Source organism: Ambystoma mexicanum, chromosome 1p (assembly GCF_040938575.1).
Source record: "Ambystoma mexicanum isolate Mex_15411 chromosome 1p, UKY_AmexF1_1, whole genome shotgun sequence".
Lineage (NCBI taxonomy): Eukaryota > Metazoa > Chordata > Amphibia > Caudata > Ambystomatidae > Ambystoma > Ambystoma mexicanum.
In genome coordinates, this window is record NC_090921.1 from 93,804,789 (window position 1) to 93,826,412 (window position 21,624).

Here is a 21,624-nt window from a genome sequence, read left to right on the forward strand (position 1 = left end):
GATGAAATGATGGGCGGCGACAGCGCATCCCCATCTTTACCCACTCCAATGATTTATTTTTGTTCTGGGGTAAAATGATGGGCAGCGACAGCTTAATCCCCATATTTACCCCGTCTAATGATTCCACATGGGTCAAAACCCTCCACATTACCATGTACCAATTTAAAACATGAGAAAAGCGGGAAGAAAGGGAGAAAGGGGAAGAGGGAGCAACAGAAGCAAAAATCGACAAAGGACCACATTTGTAATCAGTATTGAAGACCAATTCTGTGTCGGACATCTTTGCCTAGTGTGGTTACCACTTAGAAATGCATTATTTAACGGACATTTTCAAGTATATACTTTCCACAATGGATCACAGTTTTTCAAATTGTTTCTATTTACTCAGTTCTCGTCCCCATGGATTTCCATTTTTAGCTGTCAATATGCTCATAAAATTTGCCAACTAGTTCAGATGAAATTTTGCCAAAATAGCGCTCTCTAAGGCCCGTTCGACCTAATTCTTTTTCTGCCCCCACCTCATACATGTATTATTCACACTAGGTAGGAATTTTAAAGTGCATAGTGCATTAGCAGCATTAGTTATTATGTAATTTTAAAGTGACAAGTGCACACTAAAAACATCTTATCTCAGCCTGTTAAAATACAAAAGTCTATCTAAACAACTACAAGTTGAGGTCTCCATGGTTTCCCCCCGATGCATGAGCATATGAGTGGTGTCTCGCCCACAAGTTTACTCCATAGGGCTAGAGTCTGTAAAAGGATCCCATCTAGTATTGGATCTCTGCTCAGGCCCCTGTACATGTGCTTACTTTATAAGGTGCTTAGTGCATGGATAATCTCCATTTATTCGTCCTTAATGGTAGAAATGGAGATGAAATAATAATCGTTATCCAGTAATAGGCGAAACCATTTTTTTCCCTTTTAAGCACCCCCAATATTTATGGGTTGCTGTGTGGTCACTAAGCTGTGTTAGTCCAACTAAGCCTTCTTCCCACCAGCATTACGTCTCCCTCTCTCCCTTCTCTCCTCTCCCAACCTCATGAAGAGAAAAATGTGTGCAGAATTAAAATTCATTCGCAACAAACGTGCTAAGAAACAAACACAGATCTACCAACACCATAGAAATTTTAAAAAAACATTGAAAACGACTACTTGATATATACCCCCAATTCATACAGTCAGGGGTTTCTCATTTGTCCCTTGTTTCGGAACATCTCTTCACTCTTAAGAGGCCGTGATGCATGTATTGAAACTGATTATTCAAGACACAAAGTAAGCAACTAGTTATTATTCTTATCATGGCATGTGGGCATGGGCATATGAACATTCCTTTAGCAGCCTAGAAAGGTGTATAGCTCCTCATCAATGTTATGCCCATTGGGCTGTTTGCTTTCAAAGTCTAATATACACCTTGTTTCTTTTTGTCTCAGCTGCTTCTCCTTGTCACCTCCCCGAGGGCCCAATTCTATTTTACATACACCACTATCTATATATATATATATATATATATATATATATATATATATATATATATATATTTGGCAAGTGAAAGTGGGGAGGAGGAGGTGGAAGTGGTCAGAGAGGTGCTGCTAAGAGATTTTGTTTGTTACAAGACAATACTAGCATACATTGCACAGCTACCATGGAACTGTCAAAGGGGCAGTGCAGCCCATTATTGGGGACAGACATGCAAGGTGAATGAGTTCTTAAAGTGTCAATATGGTATGTTTGGGCAGAGCGAATGTGTGCGCTTGCAGTGCTGCATTATTGGGCACAGCCAACATGAGTGCTCTTATAGCAACAATACTGGTACATATCGGTACAGCCAGAATGACAATGGCCCTCATTACAAGTTTGGCTGTAAGAAATCGTAGTTTCTGTGATGCCGGTCCCACCGTTTTCTGCAACGCGTTATGCCGGAAACAACGGACAATCACGGGGTTATCAGGCACGTGCACTCCGGCATGCTGGAAACGGTGGCACCTGCATCATGGAAACACTGTATAAAGTGGCCACAACCATCTGCACCGTTGCCCTTGGTGGAGGTGCCCTTGGATCCTGCATCACGATGCTGGGCCCAGCGGTACCGGAAACAGCAGCACCGGAATTACCGTGACTGGAAATAAAGTGATCGCCAGAACAGGAAACAGACTGGCAGCCATCATAAAAACACAATCCATTGCAATCTGCAGCATCCACTCTACATCCACCCCTCCTGACTGCAGAAATCCATGGAGGACCATGACATCTCAGATCTGTGAGACCCGGGCGCGCAAACCGCGCTACTCTGAGGCCAAGCTGCAAATGCTCATAGAAACCATTGTCCTACATGCAGGGGAGTTATTCTCCAGATGACCGCCGCCAAACACAGCATAGGAAGAAGGCCATAAGTGATTGAAGTGGCACAGAAGGTGTCAGCAGTGGAGACAACCCAACACACAGTCAAAGATTTCCACAAGCGGTGGGATGACCTCCTCCTGAGGTCCGGAAGCTCCTGTCTAAACACCACAGACAAAGCATTGCCACAGGTGGTGGGCCCTGCTCGCCAATCCAACTCATGCCCTGGGAGGAGAAGTGCAGCAGTGTACTGCACACGGAGGCCACTGAAGGGGTTGGCGCTGCAAGGGCTGGAGCCGGGACACCCGACGAGGCCGGTGAGTACACACAGCACTAATATACGGAACATCCCCCCTGCCCTCACCATCGTACCACCATATCACTGAGATGTGAATTGCACTGTCCCCATCCCGCAGGCACACACCCCCACACCTGAACCAACACCCAGGGTGCTGTCGTGGCCATACACCCTGGCCCCCTCATAATGACCCATGCCTGTAATACATGCTGAACACTGCACAGGCACCCTGTACTCACACGTGTAGAAGCATCTGCCCCACAAAGACACATGGCACCCTGCCAAAGCATACTGCATAAGTGCCTGCCGTGCCACCACTGCCACAACAATGTCATCCCTCAGCTTCACCCACACATGGCCACCCTCCCATTCAATGGCAAAGACATGTCTCACCCACGTGCATGCCAGACCTACCAAAGACTTCAATACACATACTGGCCCTGCAACTTGGTCAGCTATCAAGCCCAGCATTGCCCAATCCAAACACCCCCCCTCCCGATACTCCCACCTCCACATCCCAACACCCCACAAACCGACAGACCCCCCCCCCATAGCACCGTACCCAGCAAAAGCCAGGACACCACACCAGTGGTCCCAAGTAGAGATGTGTATCATGTACCAACATCCCACAACCTGCAGCTGAGTCCGCAAAACAGAAGCATGTGTGCACCATGCCATGTACCATGGTATGTCCCCTCTACAGAACGCCTCACAACAAACATATTGCATGTATCAGTGCATCTTGAGCACACACTGGTCCCTAACACGGATCATCACCACCACCTAGGACACGGCAGCAACCGATGTGACTGTCACAACTGCCCCTCCAACCCAGGCAACAACCACTGAGACTGAAGGCTGAGATTGAGACAGACACTAGCCCCAACACAACAGCCACATACATATGTCTATGACTCCAAACAAAAGGGGGCTGCTGACAATGCAGGAGACACCACAGGGGACACCACCGACCAGGTCATCTAAGAGCGGCCTGAACCTCTCAAGCCCCCAACGCCTGCCCTTCCCCAGTGTCAGGGACATAGACAACCGCCTGCGTCACATCGAACAAAGGCAGGAGGGATTGTCAGCCCTTGTGCAGCAGCACCTGGAGGAGTCCTGCCAGATGCGGGGGGAGGTAGCCCTGCTCCGCACCGAGGCCCAGCTAATGAGCACAGGCCATTGGGCGCCACAGTGCACGCTCCCTTGGACATGCAACGTGTGCAATAGTGCTCCTGGCCCGGAGGGTCCGCGAGAGCAACAACATAAAGTCGCCCATGGCCAAGTCGCTGGCAATGTCCCTGCAGGGGGGCCTGGATCGACTGGCAAGTGACACTACCCACACGCCATCCATGAGCTCCATGCTTGCTAGTTCTGCCTGTGGCAGCCCAAGGTGGAGGTCGATGGGCCCGTCAGCCCCACGACACAAGGGAAGCCCAGGTGGCAAGCAGGCCCATAAATAGGCCATGGATTAAGATGTGCCATGGGTGTGTCTTGGGCAGAGAAATCATGGACAACGTGACACAAGGGGCTGTGGGGAGGGATAGTTGGGGAGGAGATATGGGAAGGGATAGTTGGGGAAGAGGTGTGTGGAGGGATAGCTGGGGAAGGGGTGTGGGTCCGCTTGTTATAATTCATCATACATATCAATACACTGGGTGTTGCATGGAAATCATGACTTGACATTTATTTTTCATGCAAATGTTATTTATTTGGTGCACAGTGCAGATAGTGGTTGATGGCCTAGGCCATGTGCATGTGTGCTGTGCTCAAAAGTAGTGGGTGATCAGTCCATAACATGCATCATGCCCATCCATGGCATCCCTGTGATGGGGCAATGGTATTTCATCCTTGCTGTCAGTGCTGTCCTCCGCCTCTGCTGGGGGCATGTCCATGTCTGGGGCAAGGGAAATGTTGCGCCTGATGCACATGGTATGTAACATCTATCTTGCCCAGCTTCCCTGGGTTGTACATGAGGGTACCTCCGGATCTACTGAGGCAGCAGAACCTTGCTTTCAGCAGCCCAAACGTTTGTTCAATGGTGCACCGTGTTCGGATATGTGCATGGTTGGTTTTGCGGTTGCCTGACGGGGGTCTTGAGCCTTGGCATCAAGGCTTATCCGGCATCAATTGCATGGCAGGGACACACGGGGGGCAAAGTCATTGACATGAAAGTCATGTCTGTAGGTTGATCTGTGTCACATGGGATTGGCACAAGACGTAGCGAACGGCACAGATGACCCTATTATCCGGTGCATTGTAATCCAGGGGGCTGGTTTGTGTACACATTTCCCTCACCATATCACACCCACCTTGGCCATTGCCACTATGGCTACACCAGCTTCTAGTTTAGCGATTGCGTGTGCCAATTCTGGTTCAGTTGGCATTTCGTAACTTCGTTCAGCTCACCCATTCGTTCATCGGTGTACCCACATTGGTTGAATACATGTCACATGCATATGGGTATGGCACTTGTGACAGGCAGGTGGTGTGGCTACATGATGTGGGGTACACTGCTGGTGAGGAGGTGGGTTGCATTAGTCTGACATGGCTGTGACGCAGGCGGTGGGGGTTGCGCACAGTGTATTATTGCTGGGGTATGTGGCATTGGTGAGATGCATTCTGGTACCTATAATGCAGTTGATATGCCTGTCCTGCTGTGAACCATTTGTGATGCGATGTGCTCCATCTGCCCATGTACCACATGCCAAACAGGCCCTTCCGCTCATGCATGCAATATGTGTACATGACATTGCATTATGCACATGCAGCTCAACATGCATGCAGTCCCAAGCGCCTATCACGTTGGGCATGCCTGCCTGAGCATGGAACCCCACTTTAGTGGCATTCACCTTGGCAGGTGTTCTGTTGAGGGCAATGTGGTCAGACACGTGCCACAGGAGGCCATCCAGGACCTGGAATAGCACCTTGGAGAAACAGGGTTGGAATAACCCGTGCAGCTCTCCCACGGTGTGTTGGAAGGTGCTGGTGGTCAGGAAATGCAGCACTGATACTACCTTCAGCAAGGGGGGGGTATGGCGGTCCTGGTGTTGATGAAGTTCACAATGTCGTCCTGGATTAAGTAGACTATGTAGGTAATAGTCTCCCCGTCCAGCCGATACAGGGTGCGGATCTGTGTTGCACTCAATTTCCAGGGTGTGGCCCTTAAGTGGGGTATGGGTGGCTGCCTGCTGGCCATTGTTCATGTGCATGGCCATCATTCCCATCCTCCTGGACCTCCGCTGCCTCTCAGTTCAATATCATATTGTATCCCTGCATGCAGGGCCCAGCTCCCTGACTGCTGTGTGTGTGGGAGGGTGTGTGTGTGTGTGTGTGTGGGGGAGGGTGTGTGTGTGTGTGTGTGTGTGGGGGAGGGTGTGTGTGTGTGTGTGTGTGTGGGGGGGAGGGTGTGTGTGTGTGTGGGGGGGAGGGTGTGTGTGTGTGTGTGTGTGTGTGTGGGAGGGTGTGTGGGAGGGTGTGTGGGGGAGGGTGTGTGTGTGGGGGAGGGTGTGTGTGTGTGGGGGAGGGTGTGTGTGTGTGTGTGGGGGAGGGTGTGTGTGGGAGGGTGTGGGGGAGGGTGTGTGTGTGGGGGAGGGTGTGTGTGTGTGGGGGGGAGGGGGAGGGTGTGTGTGTGGGGGGGAGGGTGTGTGTGTGTGGGGGGGGGAGGGTGTGTGTGTGTGTGTGGGGGGGAGGGTGTGTGTGTGTGGGGGGAGGGTGTGTGTGTGTGTGGGGGGGGAGGGTGTGTGTGTGTGTGTGGGGGGGAGGGTGTGTGTGTGTGTGGGGGAGGGGTTGTGTGTGTGTGTGTGTGTGTGTGTGTGTGTGTGTGTGTGTGTGTGTGTGTGTGTGTGTCAGCATTTTTATGCCAGTGTTTCAGTGTTTCCGTGATGTCGGTACTCGGAATGTGCGCGTACTACCACTGTGCTGGTGTTTCAGCCGATGTTTCCATTCACAGTGCATCAGGTAATGGTATGATATGGCATTTGTAAGGTGCCTATACACAAGTGTTTCAAGGCGCGGTGAGGCAAGGGAGGGGAACAAAGGGAGGACAGGCAACGATCCTACTAGTCAAGGTGTCATTCAGATCGCGCAAGTGCGTGGGAAGGGGGCAGGGACAGTGCAGTACATGTGCAATGGTAGCACCGTGGGTGTCAATTGCGGGTATGGTGTTTGCGGCATGCTTAGTGTGCCGTCTGGGAAACGGTGCCGGTGTCATGACCCGTAGAACTTGCCCCTTCTGGACCTCCTGGTCCTTATCACGCCGGGGCTTGTATTCCCTGTTACTCCAAACATGGCCGCAACAAGCGATTAGCCTCACACCAGCCTTCACGACGCATACGGCACGTCCTATAAATTGGCCACGCCCCCGCGGTCCCGCGCGTCTCAACGCTATCAATCGGTAGTGACTCGACGTGTGTGTGCTGTTCGGCGATTCTTCTCTCCGAGATCCTGGTTCCCTTCCTCCTTCCTTCTTCCTTCTTCCTTCTTCCTTCTTCCTTTCCTTCGACCCGACTCCTGGAAACTCCATTCTTAGCTACCTACTTCCCTGGACATCCTGGAACAACGACCTTCCCGGAACTCTGAACGAGCTCTGCAGCCGGATGAGACTCGAGCAAGTCTATACAAGACCCGATCCGTCCACAAGAGGAATCCTCCCGCGGAACAGAGCAAGAAACGATCCCAGGTGAGACGGGGGAGATTTATGACAGCCGGTACGGTGTGACCGGTACCGCTATTTCCAGACCGCCACACTTGTAATGTGGCCCAATGTCTTCTAATACTGGCAAAATATCACTGGCATATTGTGGGCAAAGGAGCTGGAAAATGTTAATTGGTGGCATCTAGTGGATTTTTTCAAGTGTTATCCCACAACCACTATTGTAAATGCTATAACTTTATACACAATATTTTTCCAAGTGTTCTAAATAATCGGTAAAAGGTGTGCATTTTAGAGCACACGTTCTCCAGGGAAGAAAAAGCTCAAAGTACCCTTGAATGATCAGAGCCTTCTTTGCTGCACTCAGTCGCTGGTGCTCATTAGCGGGCACTATTTACAAGCATCCAGCGAACATGTCACCAGCTGCCAGTGACAATGAAGACTCATCGGTTACTCGCTGCACACAAAACATTTCATTACTCATTTATTTTCAGACCTCTGGCTTCCTACTACCATGGCTCAAGTCGAAGGACCACGCGGGTGGAAGGCGTCGGCCAACTTTTTTTGAGAGGGAGGACACAGTCCCCCTGTGTTGGTAAGGAAATAGAGTAAACATGTTCTTTAAAACCGAACTGTGCAGCTTTGCGACCGGGACTCAAACTTGGGTCTCGCTGTTGAAAAGTGACACTGTTAGCCACACGACCAGAATAAGTCTATAGGAATTGTGAGAAACCAGTAGGTGTCTCATCCGCTAGTCCCTGCGGATCTCTCCCTCGGGTGGCGAGGGCGCGTCCATCGCCTTTGGATCCAGACCCTGGGGTGGACCAGTGCGGGAGGATCACCTGGGTGAGGAGTCTTTGGGGAGTGGAACACCGGAGGGCGAGACGCAGTATCCCTCCCACTGGAAAACCTTTAACCCATCCTACCAGGTAGGACACGTGGGCACTTCACTCCCCCTCTACCCCCCCTTTCCCTTCACAAACACTTCCACATGGACAGCCCGCTCTGGGAGAAAACAGGCTCACACCAGAGCAGTGCTACTATAGTCAGGCAAAGTCAGGCATTTACTGACAATAACTCGCACCCGATTTTCATTAAACTTCCCCACTCGGATAAAAGGCAGAGCACAAGAGCACACTCTGAGCGAGGCAAAGCACACAAAGGAGTAGCAGAGCAAAGAAGGCAGCTGAACGCGGGAAAGACAGCAAACCAAGAAGGGTTCGCAAGGAGGGAAATGCCATTGACCATTCCAACAGGAAACTGTTACTTTCAAAAACCTTGTAGATCAGAAAACGTAAGGCCAGGAAACCAGGCGAAATAATCCTGCATTGTGTGTCAGATACCAGAGGCCATCCTGCGTAGCTGACCAAGTCAGGGTGAAGCCACAGCCGCTGTGAGATCATCCTTAGCTCCAAAAACAAAGTAGGGCCAGAGAGATCAACACAGCCGGCAAGTTGGAGAGCTGATGTGTTGAAGTCAAGGTTGCAAGCGCCAACATTCTATAACGAGTGAAAGAACGAACATTGTTAAGCGTGTGTGATGATAGACGCGAGTAAAGCTAAATAGGTGATGAATGTTTTAACTTTGTCAATGGTATCGCATCTTTCCTTCTCAGAGTGGTCCGTCGCTGAATGGGTGCTCAATCGAAGGTCTCTGTAAAGTTATACAACCAAGAAGTGGCAGAAACGAAAGAACATTATGTGAAGTGAATAGAAGTGGTCCTCCGACAGTTAAGCAAAACCCATCGCACATACGAAAGTCTTTGATTTTCGGAAATCAAGAGGAAAGCGTAGAAAGTGAGACTGCATGGCCAGAGCCCTAACAATGGAGACCAAGTGTGAATATTGTGCTAAAAGGATCCAAGCCCGAACGAGGGAGATCCATGGTCCTAGCCAGAAGGAAGGAGACCAGTTGTGAACACTGTGGTAAAAAGGGGTCCAAGCCTGAAGGAGAGAGACCCATGATGAATATTGAAAATGAGAAGGTTTACATGTGAAAGCCCTGACAAGAAAGGAACTTTGGTGCTTATTAGTTGCGACAGGCCCTCTGCAGTAAGAGTGTGTCATTGGAAAAGAAGCTTTGGCAAAAGCCCCCGAGACCTGTGTTTTGAACTGTTTCCTTGTGCCTAAAAAGCCAGAGTGTGCACAAGGCTCGAGTGTGCCGCTTTGCCCAGTGCTGAAAACATCGGGAAGGGAAGCCAACTGCTCAACCAGCCTGAAATATTGTTTCTTGAATACTTTTCTTTATTACATACACAATTGTCCCACACCCTTTTGCATTTAGATGTAAGGATTGGCAATAGGTTTATTAATATAGGCCCTTTTATTTTGACAGACTTGATTAGGACTGCGTTATTTTTATTTGATGGTTGTAGCTTGCTCGCATCTTTAGATTTTGGTTTAGATAGGCATTCAACCAACCCATAGAAGTACAATAAACACCCTTGAACTGGGATCACGTGTGTCCGTCTTCACCGTTTGATACCATGCCTTCCTTAGAGGAGACGCCATTAAATGTCTCCTATGTTCACTTTCTATGACGTCACTACTCAATGCGTGCGTCAACATCCTCCCACTTTTTTATTTAGGACTCGAGCCCTGCCTACTACTTACTCTTCCCGAGACCCGTTAAGAGTTATGTAGAATTCTAAAATTAATATTTGGGATGGTGATCAATATTGTTACACCGTTAGATAAAACTAACCCTGACTTAATCAAGATGTTTCAAATTCAGCTACAACGCAACAATGGTTCTGTCTGACCAGTGCTGGAAATGGAAAGGTCTGTGCTGTTTAAGAATTAGTTTAAACTCAGTGATCATTTAGCCTAAGGCATTGTGGCCTCACTGTATTTCAACACTGATTCAGCAACCATTGATCTTACAATATTACTTCATAGGGTTTGAGCTTGGAATTACACCCCAAGTACCCCTGAATTTCAAAAACCTTGCCTGGAACGCCCATGAAAAAACAGGTTGATCAAGATCACCCAGAAATGGCTACAAATGTACTTCAATCTCCCTTGTATGTATACATTGAGAACATTCATGCTCCTGCCATAAACCATTAAACTGAATTTGATCTCTGGGTGGTCGGAAGGATTCTGGTGAAGGCAGGTGGCCATAGAGGATCAGTGCAGAGGCTGTTTGAGGTTTGCCTTGGGGCATTTCAATAGGAACACATGAACACTTAAGGTTTGGTTTGCTAGACCCAAATTGGAATGTAAGGAGATGTATTATGGCTACGGTGTGAATGTCTGGTCTGAATGCAGAGTCTATCTTGCAAGTTCTGGGAGGGGGCAGGCTATCCTTATTGTCACAGGAGAATACTGACCTCAAACCTTGACTCAAAGTTTCTCTGCAGTGGGTGAATAGTGCTCGACAGTGCCTTCCTCGCTAACTGACCCTGAATCTTGGGTGCCCTTTGGCATATATTGGAACCACATGTTGGAAGTTATGGGGCAGATGAAAGGAAAAAACTGGTGGAACATATAGAGCAGAGGGTCTTGCATAAGTCTTCTTTTGCCGTGTATGTGTCAGGGAAGACAGTCGAGGGTGCACGTAGTGCTTTCAATCAACATTGAGGTGAGAGCAAGGGCTTGAAGCAGAGCTGAAAAGTTGCAGTGGGTGGGCTAAAGCCAGGACTAAGGAAGTCAGTTATCACTTATGAGAGCAGTAAGGAATGCTTGCTTGCACCAGCTGATTGAGGACAAATTGAGCAGAGTATCTTGAGGCTTTGCCAGAGTTTTCTGCAACTCCCAGGCAAGAGGGATTAACTTGAAGTGAGGGCTGTGGTGCCAGGTGAGATCGCAATCGAAAGGGCACCTGTTGATGGATGCAGCATCCTGACTTCCTACCTGATAACCAAATTGTACACTTCTATCCTTAAAACATAAGGTACTTAATTCAACTATGCCATTCACTGTTGTACTGATTCAACACTACAACATCCGAAATCTGCTAATTTATGTCCTGGAGGGGAGACCAGGGTCTTGGCCATACATTCACCAAATGCCAATATTTACTTACACCTTCCTAGCTGCAAAGTAATGATGTGTTCCCTTTTTGCTTGAGAATAGTGCGCATTGTAGGTTTCACTTTTACAATAGAAACCATATCCGCATTTACTAAGGCCCACCTTGCCTCTTGTGGCCAAAGAGGGTTGGATATTTAGAAATTGCTTGCAAGATCCATTGTCAGACCACTGGTAAGAACCCTTTGTAGATAAACTCCTGCAAGTCAATAGTCAATATACTACATATAATGACAATGCTCTATTTCTTTAGCTAAATTTGTTGGATGATGCCCACCACTTCAGATCTAACTCTGATGTGATGAGTCGCTAGACAAGTCTGATCTATGAAAGCCTCGTCATCCCTGTTCCTCTAAAACTATCAAGGACCACATTGATACCCTCGCTCCGTCCCTTGCCGACCGCTGCAACCAATCCTTTGTGCATCCTCTCCTCAAGAAACCCACAGCTGATCCTTCGTGTCCGGCCAACTATTGCCCAATATCTATCACTCGCTTACTGGGCAAACTCCTGGAAAAGCTGGGCGTAAAAAAGGGTTGAGTCCCAATTTTTTGTTAAAGGGGGATTGAGCTGAAACAGGGACTGAGTTGTGAAGTGTCAAAAAACAGGCAAAAGAGCTCAATTACCCCACTTTTAGTCCACCTTGCACTTGGGTCAGGGACAAAAAGGAGAGAATATCGTGATCGATTATCTGTTTTATCTATCTAGGAATCACATAGAACAAACATTTTCCAAAGAGTAGGCAAAGTAAAAACACATGTTTTAATCAAAGAAAAATTGATAACACAAAGAAATATATGTGATGGGTGCTTTCCACAAGACACCTCAAACTTAAAGCAAATTGAAAAACTCAAAATTTAAAAAGTCCAAAAAATGTGTTTTTATTTTGCCTACTCTTTGGAAAATAATGTTTGTTCTATGTGATTCCTAGATAGATAAAACAGATAATCTATCACGATATTCTCTCCTTTTTGTCCCTGACCCAAGTGCAAGGTGGACTAAAAGGGGGTAATTGAGCTCTTTTGCATGTTTTTTGACACTCCTGGAAAAGCTGACCATCTATCAGCTAAACATTCATTCTGACGCTGTTGGTTGTCTCCACGACCATCAGTCTGGCTTCAGAGTTGGCAGAAGCATGGAAACTGCTCTCCTGAATATCTGTGATGATCTGCTCCCCAACCTTGACTCTAGCACTCCCTCTGTACTCATCTTACTCGATCTCTCCTCTGCCTTCGACACGGTCAACCATACCATCCTGCTCCACCGTCTACGCTGACCTCTTTCCTCTCTGATCGACCCTCCCAGGTCCAACTTGGATTCTTCCTATAGTCTATCTTCTTCTCCACCTCTGTTGTTCCCAAATGGTCTAACCTTTCATCTTGGCTTTTCAACCAATACCTGACAACTCCTGCCCACTGCATTGCCTTTTTCTACTCAAACTTCCAGTGTTATGCGAAGGACACTCAACTCATTTACAGACTGCCCTCGGCCACCTCCTCTACCTCTCTCTTCTCTGATTGCATAACTGGCATCCAGGATTGGTGTGCCACGAACTATCTTTGTCTGAATGCCAGTAAGATGGAGAGCCTCCTCATAGGCACACCATCCTTTCCCCTCTCTATCTGGCCGGCCCTCCCTTGGCCCTCCTCCCATCCCCACCTGTGAGGCTAAATACCTCGGGGTCATCTTTGATTCCTCACTTTCCTTCTCCGCTGATATCTCAAAAAAGTCAAACTTCCTACTGCACCTCCTCAGAGGTACTCTTCCTTTACTCTACTTCCCCCAGAATCTCACCGTCTCCCAAGGTGTGGTTCTCTCTAGTTGGACTATTGCAACAGCCTCTTTCTAAATCTACCTGCCTCTACTCTCCGCCCTTTGGAACTCATCCAGAACAGGACTGCGAGACTAGTCCTTAGCCTCAAACCCTGAGATCGTATCTCTCCAGCTCTGAAATCTCTGCATTGGCTCCCAGTGGATGCAAGAATTTAATTCAAAACCCTCTGCATTGTCAACTAGGCTTTCTGGGGCCTGGGTCCAACATACCTTCAGCTATCCCTTCGCAAATACATTCCCTCGCGAGCTCATCGCTCCTCTAACTCCCTCAGGGTCAGTCGTTTTTCAAAGAAACGAGCTGGGGGGCGATCTCCATCTTCGGCTCGGGCCTCACTCTGGAACAGCCTCCCTGCCACACTAGAACTTGAGGAGAACCATCTCCGGTTCCGGAAGCACCTCAAGACCTTCCTCTTTGCTCCTGCCTTCACCTCCCCTCTCACCTGCAGATTTTCTGTCCTCCTTCGGCACCGTGCACCTGGTCACCCACTGTCCTTCGGGCCCAGGTACCTGCTCACCCTGCCACCCTCCTGCACTGCCTCCGGGCCTCCCCTAGCACTGGAGTCTGTATCTGAACCTTTACAGGGCCCCCTCTTTCTTCCAGCACTTATCAGACATACTCAGTCTGCTGACTTAAACTTGCAGGCTGTGCTAACTTTGTTTGTTGCCTTATTATCTATCACTGTATTATTTATCTGTGTCTCCTTGCTCCTCACTCTCCTTTTTCTCTCCCCTCCCCCTCTCCCATGCAGCTGTGCATTCTCAATGTCACTGGGACTTGTAAGATCGTTTTTTTATTCTCCACTGGTTCCCCCTCCCTTGCCGCACTCTGAAAAACCTGTGTATGAGCACAATATAAAGAAAATATCCTATCATATATAATATCATATGTCCCCCAGATTTCATGATAGATCTTTCCTGGCAGTGACAGAGTTTTCAGTTTACTGTTTTTAGACACAATCAAGCAAGGTCTCTGAAGATGGATGCTGCCATCCTGAAGGCACAACCACGTTTGTGTCTTCCATTAAACATGTTTTCACAGTAACAAACTGGGTATTGTCATCATATGCAGTACATTGAATATTGACTTGTAGTTTATCTACAAGGGTCCTGAGAAGGGATCTTACCAGCAAATTCTAAATATTTGATATTCTCAGTGTACACAAGAAGTAATTATCTTCATACATTTTATTTACCCAAGTGGTGCCCGCTTTGATTCCACAGATAGGTGGACCCACCTCCTTTCCATACTTTTTCCCTCTAAGACATGCAGCATGCTTCTCCTGCAATGGATCTTGACATTTGGCATCTATTCTTAGACATGGACCTGTGTATCCTGCTCTGCAATGACCATACTGCAGTAAGGTTTCCATGCAATGAAACGCCTCAATTTGGAATGCCTTCCAAGTTAAACCACGTTTTTACTGCAAATGTATGACCAGGTTTGGGCTGCCAAGTATTCATGCAAGTAACGTACCATATAAACATGTAATGTTCACAAAATGAACATGCAACGCATTACAGAGTCCGCAACCATAGCCAGTGGCTCCATAGATGGCAGCGTATACACAAGATGCTCGCTCCATCTTTTAATGAACATACCGTGGGCTTAATTCTAGGGGGGGGGGCAGGGGTATTTGTCCCCCCCCCCAACTTTCATGGCACACCATTTTGTCCCCATTCTTTGGCTGGGGTACCTTTCCTTCAGAGGTCATGTCCCCTCCTAACATTTTCAGCAAAGTTACTCCACTTCAACGTACCCATATTAGTTGACAGAGTCTCATGATAAGTTCAGTCCATGCCAGCAACCACATATTCCCCGACACTGACGCCTGCTCGCGATACACAGACCAAATAAACCACTGACATTCAGCAATTTAAAATCCCTCCTTATAGACATTAAACAGACCTCTACAACCAACTCACATAAGAATGCCCCAGCCAAGCACCACGTGCAGAAATACCACCCATCGCGATCCAAATACCACTATGCGCCCGACAGAGAACACCAAAAAAACAGACTGGCACAGAGAGCTCGGGGTACTTCCGGTCTCCGCCAAAAACAAAACAAGCAATCTTAAGGTTAATATCAATCTCCTGCAATGCAATACACTTATAGCACATTTTCATACTCACAGGCAACTAAGTGCTTCAATGCCATAACAATGGCATTTTGGCCCTATACAAATATCAGATAACCTGATATAGCTTTACATAATAACAATCCACTGCCATGATTTTAATCTCCAAACTTGGAAAACCTGGACGGGTTGGCTATTAAAGAGTGAAAGCATTTGGAAAATAAAATCTACATAGAAAATCAATGCAAGGACAAAAAAACACTAAATGGTTTTCTATTTCCTTCTCTTCCCTTGTACTCTAATTTTTCAAGAAAAGCACTCGTTTTATTGGGAAAGCGACACTGCAAGGGGGAATATGAAATACAGCAAGAGAATGGACTATATAGCAAGACGAGACGGAGAAAGGCCAGAGAGGCTGGCCCCAGTGCTTGCGGCCAGCGGCAGCTCCCGAGTTTTCCCTCTGTGCTAGCCTCAACCTTCATGCCAAGCAGATGGTGGGGGGGCAGGGCTGCATACAGAGGGTGGAAAGTCCTGAAGGGAAGGGACCGCAACAAGCAAAGCCTGGCACTGGAGTTGTGTTCCCTTGGATTGAAAGGAATGTGAGGCTGCGGGACTCCAGATCCTCCATTTGTGAGGAAGGCGGTGTGCTTCTGTCCGTGGAGTTTGTGAGCGGAGTGTGTGGTTCCCATCCCCGTGGAATGTGAAGTGTTTCAGACACCTTGAGGGTGAGACACTGTTCGCATCCATTGTTTCTATGGTGAAGAATATAGGGATCACGTGTCAATGGCTCAATACCTAACTAACTAACTCGCCTGCAGTATATCCGACGGGGAGGAAAACAACATCTCGGTGGATAAAGACACAAACCCATAACCAAGAGTGAATTTTAGCCTGGGCTGGGTCCTGCCAAAATGAGGAGACTAGCCTTTGAAGCCACTACACTTTGGAAGCGGCTGTCCGAGAAACATATTTGGTTTACCACTATTTGACACCTTGTGAAGCGAAAGAAACTAGCACTTGGAAATTGAACAAAAGTCAACTCCCATCAACCTGAATTCTCTCTTAAGAAACTGTGTTTTTGTTTATAATGTATGTGTCCTGATGAGGAGCACCAGACAGAAATTGTACAGACCGTTCTGCCAGTCCGAAACTCGAGTCGACAACACCATAGAGCCTACTCCTCCCAGGGTTGGCTCTAACTTGGGTTTATATAGATAAAATATGGGAATTAATATGTGTCCATAAGTAATCATTTTGGAACATCTACCCAGTGTTTTATTCTCAAAATATTGTTAATTAGGCACTTTGGAACAATCAAGATATTAACCCAAATGGATGGGATGTTCTGAGTTACAGAACAAAATTATCAGGATCGCATTTTTTTGCACAAGTATGAGTGGTGTCTTTTGTGTGTATGGGGATGAAAGAGTATGTGAGGAATGATATGCGAGATGTGAGATGTGAGCTTTTTTTGTTGGTGTGATAAAATGGGTGTACTTGACAATTGGTTTTTAATAGATGTGTTATTAATGTATTTAATATATTCTTTTGTAAATGTTTTTTATGATTAAAATATGACAAATACATTTAAAATAAATGAATTTTGACATGCGGTCTTGTGTCCATAACATACACCCTTTAAATAGGGTTGCTGTATTGGAGGGGATTATGCAGCGTCTTCACGCATGAATGTGAATGAATCAATAATAGGAGGGTGTGCACTTATCCAAGTATAATTGCATTTTTGTTTGGTCAGACAGAGAGAGCATGTGTGCAAACCTGTGTGTCATATCCTGGAGTCTGGGAGGGCAGCAATATCACAACCTGACCAAAAATCCATAAGAAAGGGGAGGAGTTTGTTTAAAGGTATTAACAGTAGCTGAGGAGGGCGACGCGTGTCTGAGTGAAAATACCTAGGGCCTCATTACGACCCTGCCGGTCCAGAAAGAATGGTGGTGGTAAAACCGCCACAACCGTTCTTTCTGGACCGGCTGATTAAGAGTCCTGCAGGCGGGAGTAGTCACTCCCGCTAGGTCTGACCTGGCAGGTTTAACACCACCCGCCTGCAGGCGGAAATGGAAACACCGGATCCGTCATAGACGGAACCAGTGTTTCCATTGTCCCCATCCCCATGGAGTCCCTATTGGACTCCATGGGAATGGGGACTTGCACAATTCTGCTTCCGGAATTTCCGGGTCACCGGGGCAGTAATGGCCCTGTAATTCCGGGACTCACGGAGGTGGAATGGTAATACGAGTCCGGCGGTATCCTGCCAGTTTTTCCAGCTCGGTTACCGCCGGACTCGTAATGAGGCCCCTAGTCTGATAATCACAGCAGTCATTTTAATTTATTTATTTCGCTCTAAAAAGCCGCGTGCATCAAAGCGCAAAGACGAAGCATCATAACAGACAAGCAGAGGCAGAAACCAAGCCGAAGAAAGATCAAGGCAAAGGTTCAGAACAGAAGGTGTAGGTCAGCATCTGATCAGGAGTTTAATTTCCGTAAAGAATGATTACTTATGGTGTAGAAATACTTGCTGGTAGGCATTTGCCAAGAAAGCGAGCAGGGCGCTATAACCCTGAAACTAAGGCTTAGTTAGGGAACCTTAGGGAAGACCAGAATGCCTGTAGTTCGACCCTTCAGATACCCTGAGACGCTATAGGCGTCAGTTCAATCCATCCTGGAAGAGTTAATAACAGTGTTTAAGGACATGCCACACTACTCACCCAGAGCTGGTCATCGTTGCCCGGAGGACTCTTCTTTATAAACGCTCCATAGTAGGTGGCGATATTCCTGTGGTGCGAATACTTCTTCAGCATGTTAATCTCCTGTTTGATTTCTTCTTCCTCGTCCTTTGAGAAAAGCAACAAAATGGAAAATAAGATACTGCTCCCACATCACCTGGTTCTGAATATGAGCACAAAGCATGTCAACATCTTCTTGCAGGTGCTTCTGAATGTTTTACTGAACACCAAAACACTGAACCCCCCCCCCCCAAAAAAAATAAAACAGATTTTCTTTTCTATTTGACCCCCCAAAACCCCTGTTTCCCTATGATTTAAAGCCCACACATGCCCCCTCCGCACATGCTTTAAGCCCTTACCTCACCACCCATATAGAAAAAGATAAAAAAGATAAAGAAATTCAGTGTTTTTTCGTTATTCTGGAAATGATTTCGTCACAATCACTGGATACCCTTGCAGATGTTCTAGCATGAGTGCCTTACACATATGGAGGTCTCGGGTATGTTCTAATAGCGACACTTGCTTACTTAACTTGGTGAAGTCCTGCAATGCTCACAACCGAATGCAGAAATGCACAGTGCGGGTAAAGTAGCCCATGTCCACTAACCTGGGTGCTGTTATTACACCAATGCATCTCCCAGTAGCAATGGTGCCACGTAGTCGCAGTGGTACAAAGTGAGCCGTAGTACTCAAAGATATGTGTAAGGGTCAAGGAGACAGCACATCTCTTACCAGCAGTCCCTGGCCAACCACTACTTGGCACATCTATTCTCTTTTCCTAGCACGTAACCACACATGCACGGTTTGTAAGAGTTAGTAACCAAAAGGGAGCCTAATGGACCGAGAGTAGCAAAGTTATGAAGGGTGAGTGGTGCTACCTAACTCTTCCGACTGTTCCACGTCCATTCCAGCGTCACTGGGATAGATTACCAAACAGAACTGATCTTTCCATTCTGCTCAAGTTGACTTCCAAACTAATGCACACAGAATGCACACAGGGTGGCACAAGAAGGCTAGTTGTATACCACAGAAAGTAGGCCAAAGGTCTAGAAAGCTATGGCAGCGGTCTTCCCTCTGGTAGAGACATTCACCAATAAAACAGGGACCCCTGTGTATTACAATGCAATGGAAAATCAGTAACTCTCACTGCCCCTAAATAATAATAATAATAATAATAATAATAATGATAATGATAACCATCCACCTGCCCAACACCCTGCAAAAATAAATGAATACGCCCACATCTTTAAGCTATGCCTAGAATGATTTTCTGCAGGAACTAGCAAGCTACTGTAAGAGTATCCCAAGCACCTTCCACAAAGTTCTTACTCCACAAAGTTCTTACTGCACCGAAAATACTACTACAGTGGTTTAAACCCTGCATGGAAGGTGCTGCAGATTTCCCTGTTGCCAGCCCATTTATAAGCTGCTGTGACAAATCGAAGATATTCGTCCCTTCTCCCCAAGGGAGAGCTTCCCCCTTTGAGGCTAGGGAGGGGAGTCCGCTTTGAAAAAAAACCCATAGGTGTCTGAGCAAGTAGGACCTCACTGGGAGGGACTCCCTCTTAGAGGACAAGGACTCCCGTTCCTGTAAGGAACTCCCTAGACCCCGAGTCTCCAAGCAGTAGATCGCAAGCCACTGGTAGCTCGTCTGAAGCTTCCCAGTAGCTCCTCGCATCAGACACCAAAATTAGCAGTGTATGATTATTTTGGTATCTGATGTCCCTGGGCTTCATCCCCTGCTCCCTCCCTCCTCCCCTGCTGCCTCCGTCCCTCCCTCCCTCCGTCCGTCTGTCTGTCCCTCCGTCTGTCCCTCCCTCCCTCTCTGCTTCCTGCAAAGTCGAAAGCTGTGTGCCTGTTAAGAGCAAGAGCTGCATGGGAGCTTGAAGGGCTCGGCCAGTGTTACCTATCAATAACAAAAAATATATGCTAAATGTGTTTTTGGGCCATGGCCACCAAGATGGGCAAATGATGGCTGATTAGAAAGGGAAGGGGTGACTACATCTGCATGTCGTGCAAGAAACTTGGGGCTGTGATCGTTTCAGTCTGTGTTTCTTTAGATCTATTTCATAAGCAATGCTTTGCATGCTGGTAATTGTGGGCTTCCAATCAGAATGGGGAAAATAAAGCTACATTTTGAATTGAGTGCGAATGCGTGCGCGTGCGTAGAAAAAAGACAATTTGTGCGAGTCCCAACATGCAAGAAAAAAAGTACATCCAGCCGATTGCTGTTTATGGTAAAATTGTGAAATATTTTTTTTTATTTGAAGATACTATGTTATTTGTTTTAAAGGCATTAGTAGCCCAATTCTATTAAAGTTTAAGATGGAATTTGCCGTGACATGGAGGAGTTCCCCTCTATGTGTGTCCCAATACAGGAATTCAAGAGCCAACTGCAATTTTACATTTTTTTTAAAAAAAAACCTTTATTTGTGCTGATACGTACAACACATTTCACCAAAAAAACATTGTCGGAATGGATTCGACCAATACATATCGACAGAGCGCGTGATTTGACAACATATATGTCCTACATATCATAGTCTTTACAAACATTTATGAGGAGTCCTCGGACCCACCTTCTTGACTGTCCTTAAGGTAGGCTCGTAGTGGGGCCCAAATGTCTTTAGGTCTGCTGGGAGGAGTGACACTATTAACATATCGTTCTTCAGTATCCTGAACATACAATAAGTCCCGCAGCCATGCCTCCGCAATGGGGGCTACCTTGGATTTCCATAATTGTATTTCTCTTGGCCACTGCCCCCGTTACAGCAACAAATCTAATTGTGTTAACAGAATTCTTTCCTATATCGCCCAGGAGATATTTATGTGGGAGAGCTGGAATATGTAGCCCCGTGATGTCACTTATGTTTCTGGCTACGTCTTCCCAGAAGGCCTTTATGGGGGGCCAGTCCCAGTACATATGCATAGAGTTCGCGTTGGGGGCACCACATTTGGGGCAGGGTGTCGGGTGTGAGGCGTCAAACTTGGAGATCTTTTTGGGAGTTATATGTAAATGGTTTAGTATTTTAAACTGAATTAACCTAAAGTTAGAGTTAATTGATATAGCCTTAGTATGCTGGCAGTATCTTGACCATTGGGCTTCTTCTATGTTGGTACCAAGATCTCTTTCCCATTTTTGCTTCATAGTGTTCCCTGATGGGGTGTGTTCTTGGACCGCTTTATACAGTTTGGACGCTGAACCAGTAAATCCCTCCTGCGTCATTACTGCAGACAGGAATTCATGTATCGGGGGAGCCTCAGGGAACGACGGCCATTGCTTTTTGCAGGCTGCTTTCAGACTATAGTATTTCAACGTAGTAATGAGGCCCTTCCCCCACTTTATTATGTACAGTTGCTAGTGTCCCCTGGGTATAGGTCTCCGATTCTCATTTCTTTGTCTGGGTCCCACTTCCGCTGCAAGGCCGTATCAAATGTTGGTTTCGGGTCAGGATGGTGCCATAGGGGGGTGAACGGCCAATACGGGTTCTCGCAACCCACCCTTGAAAACAATGCTACCCAGGCGCGAACTGTAGAGTTCACAGGGTCTACTTCAGCATTATTGCCTTTCTTTGTTGTAAATGGCATTGCCTGGATGTTAGCCGGGGCTACAGCAAATTTCTCTGCTCGTTCATGTGTGTTTCTCTGCG

General features: G+C 47.1%; 1 protein-coding gene across 8 annotated transcripts in view; it reads right to left on the minus strand.

Annotated features, from left to right (window-relative positions):
- MINK1 (misshapen like kinase 1) overlaps nt 1–21,624 on the minus strand; it is a 2,066,166-nt gene that overhangs the window by 1,238,153 nt on the left and 806,389 nt on the right. For all 8 annotated transcript variants that reach the window (XM_069644001.1, XM_069644014.1, XM_069644008.1 and 5 more), the window contains exon 4: nt 17,957–18,082. In XM_069644001.1, the coding sequence (XP_069500102.1) occupies nt 17,957–18,082 (126 nt within the window). The remainder of the gene's footprint in view (nt 1–17,956; nt 18,083–21,624) is intronic.